At 26.6% G+C, this 20,513-nt stretch overlaps 1 protein-coding gene across 4 annotated transcripts in view; it reads left to right on the forward strand.

Moving 5' to 3' along the window:
• Positions 1-20,513, forward strand: part of LOC124807980 (phosphoinositide 3-kinase adapter protein 1) — a 93,691-nt gene that overhangs the window by 19,901 nt on the left and 53,277 nt on the right. Inside the window, exons 3-9 of one of the 4 annotated variants that reach the window (XM_065812242.1) lie at positions 5,759-5,900; positions 6,152-6,439; positions 6,558-6,742; positions 6,999-7,110; positions 7,375-7,449; positions 9,267-9,289; positions 18,463-18,637. In XM_065812242.1, the coding sequence (XP_065668314.1) occupies positions 5,759-5,900; positions 6,152-6,439; positions 6,558-6,742; positions 6,999-7,110; positions 7,375-7,449; positions 9,267-9,289; positions 18,463-18,637 (1,000 nt within the window). The remainder of the gene's footprint in view (positions 1-5,758; positions 5,901-6,151; positions 6,440-6,557; positions 6,743-6,998; positions 7,111-7,374; positions 7,450-9,266; positions 9,290-18,462; positions 18,638-20,513) is intronic. The other 3 variants (XM_065812243.1, XM_065812244.1, XM_065812245.1) reach the window with 3 other exon arrangements.

Here is a 20,513-nt window from a genome sequence, read left to right on the forward strand (position 1 = left end):
TATTCCAATGAAGAAATATGTACTAATATTTACATAATGCGTTATTACGGCATAGTTTCCTTTTTTTTTGGAATTGAAAATTGATTTGCAATAGGCTGTTGTTCAGTTAGGTTATGCGAGAAAGTGGTAAGGTTGTTAAGAATTGATAATAAAAATGCTAAAAACTTGTTGTATTTAAAATTTTTCAAACAACAACATAATGTAAAGTAATCTAAATATTTATCTTAATCACTTTTTTACTTTTTTTTATTTTTAAATTTTAATTCTATACAACTTTTTTGCGTAAATTAACTGTTTATAATAAAGACAACTTTATTTTTTATTATTGCTGAAACTCGGCATGTTTTTAAACGTACATTCATTATAAACATATAATGATACCACAAATTATCCATTCAACAATGCTTAAAACATTTTACAAAAAGATTTACTAATTTACAATTATTCCATGCTTTATATAAGGTTACTTTATATATATATATATATGTTTGTGTGCCACAAAATTTGAAATCAATTTTTGAAAGCTTTTTTCTTAACCAATTTTGCTCAAATTTTGCACACTTAATCATTTTCGATGACACTACAAGGAAATGGAAAAACTTGACCAAAAAAAGTTAATTAAGTTAACAAAAATTTAATTTGTATTTCCTCATAAGAACACTGAATTAATAAAAAAAAAATTTAAAAACGTAACAGTAATTTTTCCTTCTACAAAAGATAACAAAAAAAGAATTTCTAGGCCCAATAGAATTCTGCTTGCATAAAGCATGGATTTGAAAAAAGATTTTTTTTTTGATTTACTAGTTTTTTTATATACTGAAGCTCAATTAGGTATTTATAAATAAAAAGCAGCGTAAAAAATGGCTACATTGCTACTAAAACTCGAATGAAAAAAAATAGTTTAAACGATTTTTTTAAAGATTTTTTTAATGTTTACGTTTTCAGAACAATTAACGGCTTCTACCATTTCGAATGGGGTGAACACACTGATCTCAAAAAAATAGTTATTATTTGAGATCAGTTGGTGAACATTACAATCACGTGACAACTCGACCTAAAGGCTGTTTTCCACAAAAATTTCCATGAAAATATTTGCGCAAAGCGAATTTTTTCTTCGATGAGCAGGCGCAGATAAAACATTTCTGTCAAAATTAACAGAAATGCTTATCGACGAAAAAGTTCGCTTCGGGCGAATAATACATAGAGAAAAACTTATTTTTTAAAATTCTGTGTGGAAAAGACAACTATACTTTTTCATTTATTTAAAACTATTTATTTATTTTCTTGAAGGAATTTCCACTGCGGGCATTTTCTCACGTTTTTTGTTTTTGTTTTGGTTATCATAACCAAATACATAACATAACTGTTATGTTAAAATTGTTTGATGTCACAAAACAATTTCTTATTCGATGCCATAACACATTCAATTTTTACTGCAAAAGTAATTTGCCATTTGTCTAAAGAGCAGTTTTTCTCTTTCCCCCTTCTTTCATCTTTTTATTACTAATTACGATAAAAAGTCAATTCTTAATTGTAAAAACAATAGTTTAAAACCAATGTTGATCTTTCAGAAATTTATACTAAAAGCGGATCTCTTTAATACTTTGGTATATTTGAGTTACTCAGAAATTTAAACAGCCAGTTTTATTTTGCCATTGAGAAGTGAAAATATTTTAAACAGGCTATTCTATAACGTATCAGTTCAGAAATGATCTCTGACACTAACCATGAAACTGAACTTAAACCTTTGTACATTTATTTAAGCCAATCCTTAGGTGTCAGTCGACATATATACATTTATACGCGGATATATATTTTAGACCCCCCTGCAAAAAATGAGTTATGCCTAAAAGTGTTATTAAAAACTATAGCATAACCCTAACCCTAACCATAAAAGTTATTTTATTGAAAATTATACCTTAATCATGATAGTACAGGTTAGGGTCAGAGTTTAGTAATGGTATGTTTTTCAATAATACTTGGTTTGCATAAGGCTTATTTTTTGTATACGAAAAGAGATGCCTGAAATACATGTTTGCCCATTTAATAACACCTTATCCCTATTTCACATAGTAATAAATTGTATCTTTATTACTTAATTTATTTATGTCTATCTTTGTATGCCACTCTTATGAACTTTTATTTACGCTTATCTCTGTGTCAGCTGTCAGGCGTACATTATCATATTTGAATTTCTACCAAAAACTTGCCATATACCTGAATCTTTTAATGTACTGCAAATTAACAAACTACCTGAAAATTAAAATTTAATCTTGTTTAATTATAAATAGTTGTCTTAACAAAAAGCTGCCATCTATATTTAATGAATGGTTTAATCATGCAGTGCAAACGGCAGTCATTCTACAAGAAATTTTTGTAAAAGTGCTATAAGTGTCCATACCTTTAATTAACTATTCTATTGCAAAACACTATACAAAGATGGCAATAATGGAAAAGAGTAAACTTCAAAATAAGTTAAGTTAATTCAAAATAAACATTAAAATTTATATATTATTAAATTTATTCAAAATAAACAAGCTAAATTAAAATATTACTTTACAGCAAGATCAATAAAACAACAATTTTATCAATGGTGATAAAGAATTTGTTAATAGGATAATATATCTGTGAATGTTGTCTTAGAGTGTGCTTTGTTTCTTTTGTTCTTTTTTATTATTTTATTGCCCTTGGTCATTCTCTTTGATTTATCCAGGCTATAATAGAGTGAACTATATATATATATATATATATATATATATATATATATATATATATATATATATATATATATATATATATATATATATATATATATATATATATATATATATATATATATATATATATATATATATATATATATATATATATATATATATATATATATATATATATATATATATATATATATATATATATATATATATATATATATATATATATATATATATATATATATATATATATATATATATAATATATATATATATATATATATATATATATATATATATATATATATATATATATATATATATATATATATATATATATATATATATATATATATATATATATATATATATATATATATATATATATATATATATATATATATATATATATATATATATATATATATATATATATATATATATATATATATATATATATATATATATATATATATATATATATATATATATATATATATATATATATATATATATATATATATATATATATATATATATATATATATATATATATATATATATATATATATATATATATATATATATATATATATATATATATATATATATATATATATATATATATATATATATATATATATATATATATATATATATATATATATATATATATATATATATATATATATATATATATATATATATATATATATATATATATATATATATATATATATATATATATATATATATATATATATATATATATATATATATATATATATATATATATATATATATATATATATATATATATATATATATATATATATATATATATATATATATATATATATATATATATATATATATATATATATATATATATATATATATATATATATATATATATATATATATATATATATATATATATATATATATATATATTTCTTGGGAAAGCCATGTAATACAACTATCTATCTGGTAAATATATTGTTTTTGTTGTTGTTATGAGAATATGTTCTTAAAAGTTTTTACGTGTTGATACTTAAGTTATAGACTCTACATAACTAACAGTAAATCTGGCTTGTCATTTTCTTTTTCATCATAATTTGCATAGTCATTTTCTTAACTGGTATTATTTTTTTCTTGTAACAGCCTGTAATAACATGAGGCTACTAAAAATTTGCATAAAATTTGAACATTCAAAACTCGCAAACAAATTCCAATATTTCTGCAGTTCGAAGTTAAATATATTCACTAGACATTCTTATTTCATAATCTGATACTGATTTTGGCAATTAAAATTATATTAATAAAATGGAGGGATTTAAAGAAAACGACAAACAAAAACTTATCGGAAACTTCTATTTAGATAACATAGACAAAGGGAAACCATTTACGGTACATCATTTTATGCAAATGAAAGTTGCAAGGTGAACAATTTATAATATTAAAAGAGTTGACAATAATATTGACCTTGAAAGAAAGTCAGGAAGCAGCAGAAAACCACACAAAATGGACATAAGAGAAATTACTTCACTCATTAATAAGACTGAAAATAAAGTTGGAATCTCCCAGAGAAAACTCGCATTAAAATATGGAATTCATAGAAGTTACGTTTAAAAAATTTTTAACATGCATGGACTTTATGCATGTTAAAAATTGCATGGATATGCATGGATATTTCAAAAGAAAGAAAGGACCAGAAAGCCCTGAAATTTCAATGATTAAGCAAAAACAATGACTGTTAAAATTTTCGAAAACTTTTTTCTGACTGTCAAATGAATTTGAAATTATCATGGATGACAAGTCCTATTTTACATTGAGCAGCCAAAACACACCAGGAAATGATGGCTTTTATAGTCAAGATAAAGACAAAACTGAAAATAATATTAAATATAAGTTCAAGTCAAGTTTCAAGCGAAAGTTTTAGTATTGATTGCAATCAGTAGATTTGGTAAATTAAAGCCTTTCTTTGCAATTAAGAATAATGTCATTGATGTAAAAATATATTTCAAAGAATTCATTGAAAAGGAACTTGTTCCGATCATTGATTCGCATCACAAAAATATAAAATATATATTTTAGCCTGATGGTGCAAGCTGTCATTATGCAAAGTTAACAATTGAAACTTATAAAAAGATTAAACGTATTATTATAACGTATGTTTCTAAGGATGATAATTCACCAAATGTACCACAATTAAGGCCTATTGAGACATTTTGGGCGCACCTAAATCAGTGAGTCTATTCCAATGATTTCAAAGAGAAAAATCTTATCCCCCTGAGAAAGAGAATTCAACTTAATTTATGAGATTTCAGTCTAGAATACTTTAAAAATCTTCTTTGCTTGCTTAAGACTAAAATTTGCGACGCTGTTGATCATGGGACACTTTCAATTATAAGAGGATCTATTATTGCTATCCTTACTTATTTGATCAGTTGTGAAACAAGAATATAATTTGAATGATAATTATAAGCAATTCTTTTTTGTGCAAATTTTTAGTAGCCTCGTGTTATAATACCCTCGTGTCAATTTTTACCATTTCAATCATCAAAATAAAACATGAACTAAGTTCTGTTAGAACCTAACCTAACCTAGAATCTAAGTTATCTTTTAAAAATTTTCTTAAAAGTTAATTTTCTATAAGTTAAGTCTAATGATGTAATGATGATGATGTGATGATGATAATGATGATGATGATGATGATGATGATGATGATGATGATGATGATGATGATGATGATGATGGTAATAATGATGATGGTTATCATTATCATTTTCTCATCAACATCCTCATCATCATCATCATCATCATCATCATCATCATCATCATCATCATCATCATCATCATCATCATCACATCATGATGATGTGATGATGATGATGATGATGATGATGATGATGATGATGATGATGATGATGATGATGATGATGATGATGATGATGATGATGATGATAATGATGATGATAATAATAATGATGATTATCATTATCATTTTCTATAATCACAATTTATAAAATCTTTTTTTAAAGAGACAAGAAATATGTGTTGCAGTCTTTAGTTCAGATATTCCAGAAAATGTTGAATATTACATTAAACTGACATCAACAAAGAAAAGCACGCTTATTAAAGCGACTAGAGTAAATAACTCAGCAATAACATTTATTACACCAGGTATTTTATATATTCCTTAAATGTAAATACTAAATATATCTTTACATTGAGATTTTAAGGTTTGCTTAATGAAGTCTTTTATAGTGTTAGCATGTTAGGTTTTTCATTTCAAATAAAAATAAATTGTAAGTTTGCAAATTTTTCTTGTAGCACAGAACTGCTACAAGATAACATAAATTTTTTTATTTTACTTTTTTGAATTATATTTAGTTTTGAATAGTTTTTTTAAATTAAAATTTTAATAATTTTAGAAAACTTTCCACCTGGGAGTTCTCAAGTCTCTATATATCAAGGTCCTGGAAAACATTTGATTTGTAATTATGATGTTCCCATCATGTTTAGTTCCAAACTTGATTTTGTTAAGAACTTATACGAACTTAACACAGATCCTACTTCTGTTATTAATGATGCATTTGAGCTAAAAGAATGTACTTCTACTGTTGACATTTTGTTGGAAAGATGTTTTAAGTTGAATATTACTTCAAATTTTAATTTGCCACAATACCACCATACTGATCAAAATAAAATTTCAAACCCAGGTTAAACTTGATTTTTTTGTTTTGTTTTAAATGTTTTGTATCAATCGGCTCGCATGTAATTGTGAAAAAATTTGTTTTTTTGTCATCTTTGTATATTTAAATGACTTGTTTTTTATAGATCTCTCATCATTTTATATGCCCACTCTACTTCATTTTGCAGCGCACTATAATCTTGTAAAGTTAAGCATAGCTCTTTTAAAATGTCCAGGAGCAGCACAATTACTTGTGACTAAAAATTATAAAGGATTAACTCCAATGGACATAGCAGCTGCAAATGGTTATTTAGAATTGACTGATGTTTTGGTAAGAATGAAATTTTTGTAATCTTTAAGCTCAAAAATATTAAGAATGTGATTGTTTATGTAACTAGACTTATTTTCAAATGTTTTTTTTTAAAACAAAGTAGGTTTTTCGAATTTTTTCTAATTCTTAATTATTATATATTACACGTGATTTATAATTCAAGAGCTGCTGTATAAGATTATAATTCAAGAGCTTTATCAGCTTTATTAGCATCATCAGAAAAATAGTTTTTAAGCTTTGTAAAAAAATTTTATAGTCAAGATTTATCGACAGCATTACAAATCGAGAAAACTTTGAACAATTTGTTTCATTTAAACCAAATACAGATTATGATAGTATTTATGAAATCACGGAGTCCAATGATGGTGGTATAAATTTAAATGATTTTTTTTTTGGATTGATTTTGCTAAACATTATTTTATGGTTATTTTAACCACTAGTTTTATAATATATATAAATTTAATTTATTTTAAATTATTGTTTTATAATATATAAAAATTTGGCTTATTGTAACCTATTATATTTATGTATAATATAATCACAATTTTAATCATATTTGTAATACTTAATGTAAAACCAAACTTTATTTAATAATTATAAAACATAAAATGAATTGAACAAATTTATTTAAGGTTTGAATGATAAAAGGAACAGTATTTCATCAAGGATCAGTACTTCTAGTAATGACAGTGGCATTGAAAGTAAAGGTTCTGATTTTTATGTTTATTTAAATAAGATTTTTCTTAATGTGATATGTAATTTAATCATCATGACCATCATGATCATGATGATCATGATGATCATGATGATCATGATGATCATGATGATCATGATGATCATCATCATGATCATGATGATCATCATCATGATCATGATGATCATCAACATGATCATCATCATGATAATCATGATCATCATTATGATTATCTTGATCATCATCATGATCATCTTCATCATCATCATCTTTATCTTCATCATCATCATCTTCATCTTCATCATCGTCATCATCATCATCATCATCATCATCATCGTCATCATCATCATTATTATTGTCATCATCATCATCATCTCTATCATCATCATCATCATCATCATCATCATTATCAGCACATTAAAGACTTCAAGACAGTATCTAGTTGACAGTATTATCTAAAGGTGTATACTAACAAGAAGACATTATCTGACCACAAGATGTAAAAGAGTTAAGTATTAAATTTAGCATTAAAAGCTGGAGTGATTTGGATGTTTAATAGTCATTTGACTTGTTTCAATCAGAGAAAAAATTACACTTTGATTACACTTTGCCTAACATCTGAATGCGTATTAAGATCAGGCCCATGTGTCACAGACAGAATGTTAAAGTTAAAAAAATTTTTAAATGTCTTTACAACTTCTAAGATTTAAAATGAGATTTAGTAAACTTTAAAGATCAAATTTTGAGATTAACATTTGATTGTTATTATAAAGAGCAGCTGCAGAAGGAGAAAGTCATAGGATCGAATAAGTTTTACCTTGAAAATAACAAGAAGGAATAAATATTTAAGTGTCTGAATCCAAGAAATTCATAGTTAGCACAGTTTTTAATAGAGAGACAAAAGTCATAAGCTAAAAAACCTTTTTTTTTTTTAAAAAAAACTTAAGGTAAATTTAGGATGTAGTAAAACTTTAGGATGTAGAAGTAAGAGAAGTAAAAGTTTTAGTAAGATTAGTGTGCTAAAAATGAACAAGGAAAAACTAACCACTAGTTAGGGTCAGAGACATTAATTGCCATCAAGATACAAATCAAGAAAAAAAAATTGATTTGGTTTATCTGGTAAGTGATTTGGGTTGTCTGGAAAACAAGCCACAATGTTAACAATCTAGGTAAAAAAGACAAAAAATTTGAGCTTTTTTGTAAAAAAGATTTAGAGAAAAAAGTTTAGAAATAAAATTTCTAAACAAATCTCTTTTACAGTTCATTTATTAATTGACACAGAGGTATACCGCATCAACTCATTAAGCCTGTAGTTTGATTTATTTATTGACGCATCAATAATTAATATAATTAGGTGCTTGCTTTTTCTCCATTCTATCTATTTATTTATTCTTTTTTATCTTATCTTTGTTTTATCTTAACCTTTCTTCTATTTTGTGTTATGTAGTTTAGTACTTTATATAGCTTTTGTACTTTTTATAGCTTTTTAGACACAAAGATGCAGGTGACCAACATCAGTATGCAATCTTTGTGTCTAAGAGCCACCCGTTTATAAACTTTTATTAAATTTTTAATTTTGTGTACTTAAGTACTATTATAAGATTCGTTAGTTCAAATGATTTTATTAAAAGTTGACTTTGATAAATAAAAAGTCATCAAATCATTTTTTTTTAATCAAAGTTAAATTAAAATTAAATATTAAGAAAAACAAAAAGTTTAATTATGTAATAATAGTAATAGTTTTTTAACTATATTAATATTAATTCATCTTAACTGTATTAGTATTTTTATTTGATTTTATCTCTTATCTTGCATTATAATACATTTTAGATACATATGTTTCTCTTGAACCTGTAAGTGAAAATTTTTATTTCTCATTTATCTTTGTTTTATGTTGTATATGTATATATATATATATATATATATATATATATATATATATATATATATATATATATATATATATATATATATATATATATATATATTAGGTTGACAATTTTTTTGAACTTTTAAACTTTTTTTGGAATTTAAAATACCACCATACGAAAAGCTGTTCTATGTTCACTTGAAAATTCATAAAATTTTTTTTTAGCTCAGAACTCTAAGAGGAAGAGCTTTATGTAAAACTTGGGTTTTATGCCTTAACGCATTATTACCAGTTTTTTACGTTAAAATTTCAAAAACAATAGTATATAAAATAAAAATAACTGCATAAATACTTTTTCTTAATATTTTATACTATATTTATTAAAGATGGCTTAATTCTTTGTGGGAAATATTTGTAAACATTAATTTGCGATGTTGTCTGATTACTTGTAGGATATTTTGTCATTGTTCTTCATTTTGAGATAAGCCAACAAATTGCTGAATTATTCCGATATTCCTTTCAGCACAATCAATTGTAAAACTTAAGTTTTTGATCCATATTTGTTCCATCTAATTTGCCTGCATTTGTGGTAGTAGTGTCAGTACAAACTGCTAAAAATTGGTTGAGTACTTCAAAATACTCCATAAGATTTTGTATAACTAAAACCTGATCAAGTGCTTTTCCAGTGTTACTTTGTACAACTCCTAGAAGAAGATCATCTCTATACCCAATTTTTGGGCTTGTAACAGAAACAGCAATTCGGTCACAGTTAATTTTCTGCTTCAAATTTTCTTTAATATGGCTTACTACTTTACCATCAAAATGGAGAATAAGTTTTTTACTTTGTAATTCATGGTTTTCTTATATTTCGATACCTTTGTGTGCTATAGTTTCATAGCGCTTCTTTCTTATAGTCTCTCTATTTAATTTCATTTCTACTTCTATGTTATTCATTACATTAGTCAACAAACATTGTTTGATCTCTGTAACTGATTCTTACACTTAACGGTGTTAATGCTGCTATAAGGCCATCTCTGATAATAGCATAATGATCAATAATAGCAGTTGCATGTGTTTGTTTTTCGTTATTCGCTGTAAGTATCTAGGTTTCATTAGAACTGTCTTCAAACTGCTTTGAACTCATATATTCACAACATATATAAAATATAAATGTTGAAGAAATTTTTTTTATATAAGCTTTATAAGGGTATAAACAATTTAATACAGCAAATGAATACCTTCTAAACATAAACTTGCTTTTTTGCAATTTGGTTTCACTTTCAAGCTATAATCAGCATTTATCAACTTCAAGACATTTTTCAACTTCAAGGCATGCAGTGATATCTTCTTCATTTTCAATTATATGTTCACAAGCATCAGTTGCCACCATTTTCTTCCTGTATTCTTCATACCTTGCTTATCTCTCCATTCTCCTTTCAAGTCTTGCTTCTAATTCCTTATCTCTAATGTAACAAGTGAACTGAACTCTTTCATTTATCTGATGTTCAATAAATTAAAGAGCTTCCATTGCAGTCTTTTTCTGAATTTAGGAACCTGTAACAAATTTTCAATTTCCAACTTAGAGATCTCAGTTTTAAATAAGTTACTTGTAAATTTTGGTTCATAACAATCTTTGACGTTCTAAGAAACCAATGCCTAAAAATTAGTTGCTTCATGGTTAGCTCTTTTTTTTTTTAATTTTTAAAATCATACTACTACAAAGTTCTTTATGTGACTCTCATTCAAATAAAATTAAAATTTACTGTTATATCGTTTACGTGCTTAAGATTTTTGCAAACTAATAGTACATTCATCCTTGTTATTCATTGATCCTTTATATGGTACAATTAATTTTTTAGCTTGAGTTCATTTGTATGTTCTTGCAAATTACCATTTTCCAGATACATGGCTAGATAATGTCAATATGGCTCCTAAAGTCCAAGATGGCTCCTAAAGTTCAAGATGGCTCCTAAAGTTCAAGATGGCTCCTAAAGTTTAAGATGGCTCTTAAGTTACACTTATATGTTACTCTTTTATCACTTAAGGCAAAAGTTTTTTATATTTATCTGGAATTAGTGTTTTGTCCTAGTCTTTTTTTCCATCATATTCAATTCCAACTATAATCTCATTATTACTTTTATTAGCTTCAATATTTTTTAAGTCTTTTATGACATTACTATTAGCACTTTGCTCTTTGTTTGGGTCAACAGCAAGATATGACAGGAGAAAAATAACATGCAGCAACAAATTCTTTTATTAAACCTTATATCCAGATGTATCTTTTATTATTTATGATAATAGCTGTTGCATCAAATTAAGAAATATTACACCTTCTTGCAGCTGATCCCTCATGTGCCTTGGTCATTTAAATTTTACTCTAGACTTGGTTTTTTCAATTATCTGGTGACAAATGATACCAATTTTCCAAGTTTTTCACAAAGGATCTTATCAGTAAAAAGTTTTTGCTTTGTTTTTCAATAGCTGCATGTGGCACCATGTGGCATCATGATTCTTTTGCAAGATCAAAATTTTATTTGATATTCTAAATTGTTAATAGATGTGTAGATAATATATATTATTACATGCTTATACTTAAAAAAAATTCTTACAGTACTACAAACAACAATCTTAGAATAGAAAATTTGATTTAAGAATTTTATTCATACTAAATTAGCTTACCTGAAATCCAACTTTCTTTCATTATTTTATTATTTATTTGTATTTTAGCATCTTCTTGAGTTTCTGCTTTTGTTTTTTCTTTAATCTCTACTCTGGAGGTGAATGGATTCTTTGTAATCACAAAAACTAGTTTGCATTACTGAAGTCTTTGTTAGGAAAACCATGAAAAGATAAAATTCAGTAACTTTTTGTTATAAAAGACAAATACGATATAACCAAGTATATATATATATATATATTTTAAACATCTTCGCTTCCAACAAAACTGCAAGCAACCACTAATTAAAGTTGGAAGTTGGTGGAAGAGAAAAGATAAAGATTGTAGAGCAAGATAACGATTGACAGATGACTTAAAGGGTTGCAAATTATATGAATCAGGAAAGAAAGACAAAGGAAGCGAATTCCAAAGAACAGATGTTCGAGGAAAAAAACTAGACAAATAAGAGTTTTTGAAGCACTTAGGAACAGTCATAGAAAAAGGATGACACTTTATTGAATGACGAGTAACACGAGAATGAATTATAGTAGACGGCACAAGAGACGCTAGCTCTTTAGAGCAGTGCCCATTATAGTATTTGTAGGAAAGAGAAAGAGAAGCAATATTACAACGATGTGGTTGGAGGTTGGCTGCAAAAGCAGGTCCAACTATGTTTACAATGTGTTTTTGCACCTTGTCTAAAACAGAAAGGGCATCATTAGAAGATCTGCCCCAGAAATGGCAACAGTATTCCATACAAGGCGGGATTTGAGATTTATAGAGATAGAGAATAGAATTTGAAGTAAGAAAGTGTCAAGCTCGATAAAGAGATGCAACCTTAGCAGATACTAATTTTGCAACAGATTTAATATACAGTTTCCAAGAAAGATTGGAAGTAAGTGTTAATCCTAGAAGATGAAGAGTGGATGACTTATCGAGTACATCACCATTCATAAATATAGGAAGATCTAAATTATTGCAATAACGATTGGCTGAAAAAAGTTGAGTTTTATCTGTACTGAAGTTCACCAGCCACTGTGAGCCTCATGCTGAAGCAGAAGTGAGATCTTTTTCAAGCTCAAATGGCTCCTCCAAGCAATCAAAGAGTGTTGGCTTCTTATCATGACAAGAATAAATGGTAGTATCATCAGCAAACAATACCACCTTAGATGTGAGAATATCTGGAAGATCTTTCATGCAAATTAAAAAGAGTGTAAGGCCAAGGATTGAACCTTGAGAAAGCCCTGAAGTTACAGAGTAAGAAGAAGAGTGCTGTCCATCAAGGACAACCTTTATACTACGATTGGAAAGGAATGATTCAATAATCTCAAAGATGTTACCAGTTACACCGTAAGAAGAAAGCTTAGGGAGAAGACCAGCATGCCAAACTTTATCAAAGGCTTTAGAAATGTCAAGAGCGGTGGCCTTAATCTTTCCACCTTTATCTAATACATGATAAAACCTATCGGTTATTACTGTTAGCAAATCAGCTGTAGAACAAGAAGATCGAAATTCATATTGATGATCAGAAAGTAAGTTATTAGATTCAAGATAAGAGATTAAGTGTTTGTTAATTAAAGATTCAAAAACCTTGCTTATAATAGGAAGAAGACTAATGGGACGGTAGTTAGATGAATCAGATCGCTATCCAGAATTTTAGATAGGGATAACAGATGCTGCTTTCTAGCAGGCTGGAAAGCAAGACTCTGATTAGCACTTGTTAAATAGTTTTGAGAGTATAGACGACAGCTCCGGAGAACACTTCTGCAAGACTATAACAGATATGTTGTCCGGGCCACAAGCTGTAGATGAGTCTAAGCAGGAAATCACTTTAGATACAAAAGCTGGAGTGGTACGAATGTCTAGCAATGTGTTTGACATTCGTATCACTCCAGTCAAGTTTGTTGGCAATATCAGGTAGAATGCAACTAGTGGAAATAAGAGATGATATTGATGAAAAGTTTTTAGCAAACAACTCAGCTTTGTCTTTAGATGAGGTGACAAAGTCTGAACCATACAAGAGAGGTGGAATTAAAGATTTGCCCTTATTATTAATACTGTTAAAGATTCTCCAGAAGTCACGAGAGCCTAATTTTTTAGATGAAATGCAAGATTTCATGACCTGAGAATAGCAATCTTGGCATTAGACAAAACCTTTTTCAATGGTTTCTAGTAGTAATAAACAGACATCTGTTTTCTGAAGAATTGTTTTGCTGATAGATATGGAAGTAGCGGTTTCGATTAGCAATCGCAGCAGCACAATGTGAGGAAAACCATGGAAGAGAGTGCGGCTTGAACTGGAATTGTCAAGAGGGAACAAAAGATTCCATACCAGCCTGAATCCACAAAGTTATGTAAGAAGCACATTTGTCGACAGGAAGATGAAAGATTTCTACCCAAGGGCCATCACGAAGAAAATCACGGAAAGAATCACAGTCAGCTTTAAGGTAGTTGTAAAAGGTATGATAATTTGGGGATTCAGGTGATGAAGAAGAATGAGACATTAGTTTTAGAGAGATCAAAATGTGATCAGATTCACCTAAGGGTGAATGTGGAGAAACTGAGCACAGACTAGGATCAGTAACAATATATGTATATATCTGATGGTTTAAATTGAGTATTTGTTTTAAACCATTGAGCTGTCATCAGTTTAGCAAGTTCCTTGCTTTCTCCTAGATTTAAACCCTTTTAATTTTTTTTCCCCTAAAACCTGACATGTTCTATACCTAACCCAACAAAATTATACAATTCAGCTTCCAAATTATGTTATATTATATATTATGTCATATTATATATACTATATTATGTTAAATTATGTTTTTACATTTAGCGTTGATGTACTTTTGTTAAACTAATAAAAGTTTTAGAGACATTAAGTTGATAACATGTAATCTAGTACAACCTACCTCATGCTGTCTTGTAGGATTTACTTTTCTAGGCAAATGCTAGAAGAAATTAGCTCTGAGTTAAAATACTTAAGACTCTTGGATGAGTTGGTGCTAATGTCAACTTCATCAGGCTACTGTTTTGTAGAAAGCCTTTTAGGTAAAGACTTTGAGGAAAAATTTGAAAATTTTGTTTACCAACCTTGCAATTTTTCTAATAGACTGGCATCAATTAAGCTCTAATCTAATAGGCTGGCAAAGATATAAGCCTGTGGTACATTATTTCAAGGCTAGGATAATATATTATGAATCTTGTTCATTTTACTAGATTTTACTAGATTTTTGATTTTGTCTGGTCTATGCATCTCTTTCTGTTAAGGGTTTTGAGCTTGATTGGTAAGAAAGTTAAACACTGTATTAGCTCTCAGAGAGGCTGATTTCATCAACAGTTGTAAAATATCAGAGTATTAAGAGTACCATGTTGAGCATGATTGATGCCTAATATCACTTTTGATTTGCATTATTGCAGCCAGATAAGAGGCCTTTTGTTAGAATTTAAGGTTGGTTAGTAGAAATGAGGTAAATACAAATAATATTGTTTAAAGAAGTCAATAACTTCATTTCTGTAGTACTTAAAAGTATTAAACATACAAAACTCATTACCAAATTGCTTAAATTTATTTTTTACTAATGTTTATGATCTTCAACCTGTGCTTTTTTTTCAAAAAAGCAACTTTTCATTTGATCTTTGAAAATTCATCAGACAATTTTGTTCTTTGTAAAACTAATTTAGCTGTTTTGATTTCATATCTCAGTGTTGATGGCTATTATCCTTTGAGTTTCAAAGACTCCAATAGTCGCATGCTTAGCCTAAGCATATACTTACATATCATTCTATCTATTTATTGCAAAATCAGGTTTAAATTCTCAGGCAAATTTGTTTTGCTCTCTGATGCTTTTTTTTTTCTTTTAGCTCCTTTTTACTCAATCCCCATTTTTTACATTTTTTTATTCTTGTCCTTTTTCCCAAGATTTTAAAATCAAATTCTGCTTGATTTTGTTTAGAAACTAGCCAAAAACATTCTTTATTTTTATATTTATATTTGCAAATATATATATATATATATATATATATATATATATATATATATATATATATATTTATATATATATATATATATATATTTATATATTTATATATATATATATGGTTTTTCAAATGCTTTATTTTTTCGGGTCACAATCAGAATCTGAAGATTTAAGTATTAAATTATGTTTTTTTTTTTTTTGTGTCTGCTCATTTATCCAACTTTTTTATTTTATCATCATCTTCGTTCTGATATTTTAATTTCTAGGTTGACAAAAAGTAGAAAGGCAGATACTTATTTAAACTATTTGCTTTCCAAATTTCAGTTGTAAGAGAGATATAACTTGCACCAGATCACTCTTGATTGAATTATACATTTTATTATATAATTGTGATTATTAAATAAAATGTATAATTCAGTTATACATAACTAATTTTACATAGTAATTTTAGTTATTTTAGTAAAAAACAATTTTTTTACTAAACTACTACTGGGTTATTTATTATTAGGAGACATTGCTTCAATTTATTTTCTAAAGCCAGGATCTTCCAAAATGGTATTTAGTTGCATGAAACCACAAATGAGTTTGAACATCAACCATTATAGTATTTTTAGATTGTTTTATCACTTTAAAAGACCATAAAGATAATTTTGAAAACAATCCGACTGTCCGTTTATTGAATCCTGCTAAAAACGAGGTAAAATTAGTAAAGATATTCTGTCTAAAATTAATACAGACTTAAGAAATATTTTACAATTAAATCAATGGAAAAACACTCGAAATGTTATCGATTGGTTTAAGACCATAAAAGATAAACACCTTTATAAATTTTTAGTTTTTGATATTATTGACTTCTACCCTTCTATCAGTGAAACACTTCTTAAAAACTCTATCAATTTTGCGAAGCAACACCTAACATTAAATAAAGAAAACATATCACTAATTTTTCATGCAAGAAAGTCTTTGCTTTTTAATAATGATCAAGTTTGGATAAAGCAACCAAGTAGTTTATTTGATGTTTCCATGGGAGCGTTCGACGGTGCAGAGGTTTGTGAGCTGGTAGGAATATTTCTTCTTTTTCAAATTTCAAAATTTTATAACAAGCTTGAGGTTGGTTTATACCGTGACGATGGCTTGGCAGTTTTTAGTAATAAAAGCGGCCCTCAAATGGAAAAAATAAAAAAGCATATTGTCAAAATATTTAAATGCAATGGCTTACGGATTTCTATACAATGTAACATGAAAATTGTTAACTACCTTGACGTGACTCTAAATCTTAGTGACTGCACTTTTAAACCTTATTTCAAACCTGATAATACATTAAATTACATCCATGCTGATTCAAATCACCCGCCAAGTATATTAAAACAAATACCACGTTCGATTGAACTTAGATTGTCTACAAATTCATCTAACAAAGAGATATTTCAAAATACTATTCCTCTATATAATGAAGCTTTATTAAAGTCTGGTTATAAATGTAGTCTAACATATAATCCTATAACAATATCAACTCCAAAACGGAACAGAGCCCGCAACATCATTTGGTTTAACCCTCCATTTAGTAAAAACGTTAGCACCAACATGGGAAATTGTTTTTTGAAACTTATTGACAAACATTTGTAACTGCTATAATAAAAATTTCTGTCCGTTGTTTAATAAATGTTTAACAAGCAACATTGTATATCAAGCAACTGTTACAACTGATTCATCTTCTAATGAAAAATCCTACATTGGGATAAGTGAGACTCCTTTTAAATTAAGATACGCTAATCACGTTAAATCATTTAACATCTCTAAATACAAAAATGATACTGAACTCTCAAAACATGTATGGAAGTTAAAAGAAGCTAATTTAGTCCCTATAGTTAAGTGGAAAATTCTCAGGCGATGTAAAGCATATAATCCAACATCAAAATCTTGCAAATTATGTCTCACCGAAAAATATGAAATTCTATATTATAAAAATACTAATTTATTGAATAAAAGGAGTGAGATTGTTTCGAAGTGTAGACATAAAAACAGATTCCTTCTTTCCCAAAATGACACTGGCGATTAAAAAAGATGTTTTTCCATATTATTATTTTTTTATTATTATTGTCATTATTATTACTATTATTATTATTTGACGTCAGAACTCATTCCATTGTTGTTTTCTTTAATTTTGTAACGGTTTTTTAATTGTATTTTTGAACGGTTTTTTCTTGATTTAAATATATGGCTGATGAGTGCCGCAAACGGCATGAAACTTTAAGTACCGTAAAAAAGTTGTTTTTTTTCATCTTACCTTTTTATTTATTTATTGATCTATTTTGTGATTATTTCACTTTATATTGATCACTCTCAAATCGAAAAAATTGATTATTACATAATCAAAACAACAATATATATATATATATATATATATATATATATATATATATATATATATATATATATATATACATACTTACATATGTTTATTCATATATAGACTAAAGAATAATATATTACTTTGGGAAGTAATAACATTTTTTCTTTTTCTAGCAGTCATGCTCTAAGAATCACAATGAAAAGAAAAATTCACATTCAATCCCAAGAACAGAGGCACAAGAAAAATCTCAAATCTTTCAAAATATTGAAGATGATATTTATGATGTGCCACAAGCTAAACAAAAAAACTTTCTTGATAAAACAATTAGTTTACCATTAAATGTATCAGGTATGTATATAATTGAATTTAAACAGTTTTTTTTACAATAGGTTGTTTACAATTAGTTTAAATTGTTGTACAAATAATAAAGTTTTTATAATAGATTGTTTACAATAGGTTGTTTACAATATAGGTTGTTTACAATAGGTTGTTTACAATATAGGTTGTTTACAATAGGTTGTTTATAATAGGTTGTTTACAATAGGTTGTTTACAATAGGTTGTTTACAATAGGTTGTTTACAATTAATTTAAATTGTTGTGCAAACAATAAAAAAATTTTTTCTTGTTTTGTCTTCTCAATATCTTCTTATGCTCAAATGTAAAAATTTTTGAAAAATTATAGATTTTAAATAAACAATTGAACAAAGTTTAGTTTATTCTATTCTATGTGCTGCTACATTGACTAAGGGTTTGGGCAGCAAACATTTTTTTCTTTTTTTTTTTCTTTTTTTTACCTGCAAATACTGTATATATTTATTTCAATTTTTTTTAAAGAATAGAGTAATAACAAATTAGTAGAAATCGCTAATCAATTGTTTTTTCTTTTACAGGATTTTTCTTAAATAAAAAGTCATAATTTATAAAAGTTTATATTAAAAATTAAATTGTTGGTTTATAATTATTACAAAATTAAATTCATAAATTAAAGTCATAAATATTTTACCTACTGTAAAATTTTACATATTTTATGGAATTATACACATTTGTGGAATATATTGTTTTGTCTGTTTATTATTATTATTTTTTTTTTAATGAGGATTTCAATGAGGGTTTCAATATGGTTTCAATGAGGGTTTCAATGAGGGTTTCAATGAGGGTTTCAATGAGGGTTTCAATGAGGGTTTCAATGAGGGTTTCAATGAGGATTTCAATGAGGGTTTCAATGAGGGTTTCAATGAGGGTTTCAATGAGGGCTTCAATGAGGGTTTCAATGAGGATTTCAATGAGAGTTTCAATGAGGGTTTCAATGAGGATTTCAATGAGGGTTTCAATGAGGGTTTCAATGAGGGTTTTAGTTGCTCACTTATTTTAATTGTTTAAAATTTATTTTTTGCATCTAAATTTAGATAATATTTATTTTTTATTTTTTTCTATTTAATAAACTTTTTTTTTGTCTTATAATTTTTGTTTTATTTAATAAACTTTTTTTTCTTGGTTCACATGTGTAAATATTTCATGATGTTTTTAGGCATAATATTTCTAAAAAAGTTTAAAAATATAAAAAAGTAAAGCCGATTCTATACATAAGTATTGCAAGTTTTTTTGGAAGACTAGATTTGATTTTTATTTCACAACCCTAACATTCCCTTCAATGCAGAAGAAGTTTATGTATTCCATACCTGTTATCGTCACACCTCCCCACATCAATTATTGGCTCTCAAAACTGTATTGTTTCATTAATAGAAATTTTTTTACTGTATGATTTATAAGACTTTTATAATCTGAACATGTTACGCAAAAGGTTTTATAATCTGAACATGTTACGCAAAAGGTTTTATAATCTGAACATGTTACGCAAAAGGTTTTATAATCTGAACATGTTACGCAAAAGGTTTTATAATCTGAACATGTTACGCAAAAGGTTTTATAATCTGAACATGTTACGCAAAAGGTTTAAAAATGTATAATATAAGAACAATTTTTTACATTCAATTGTATAATTTTCACATTTTTTATTTTAGCAAGTTTTTTTATTTTCAAATTTTAATTCTATTTAACCTGTAATATTTTAATTTTTAAAAATAATTTCTTCAAAAGAAGGATTTTCATTATCTAAAAATTGTTTCTTAAAATCAGCACATAAGTTCTGACATGCTTTCAAGGAGAATTATGAGAATCTTTGCATAACTTTTTATCAGAGATGATTATTAATAAAGAAGCTAA

This window comes from Hydra vulgaris, chromosome 12 (assembly GCF_038396675.1).
Source record: "Hydra vulgaris chromosome 12, alternate assembly HydraT2T_AEP".
NCBI lineage: Eukaryota > Metazoa > Cnidaria > Hydrozoa > Anthoathecata > Hydridae > Hydra > Hydra vulgaris.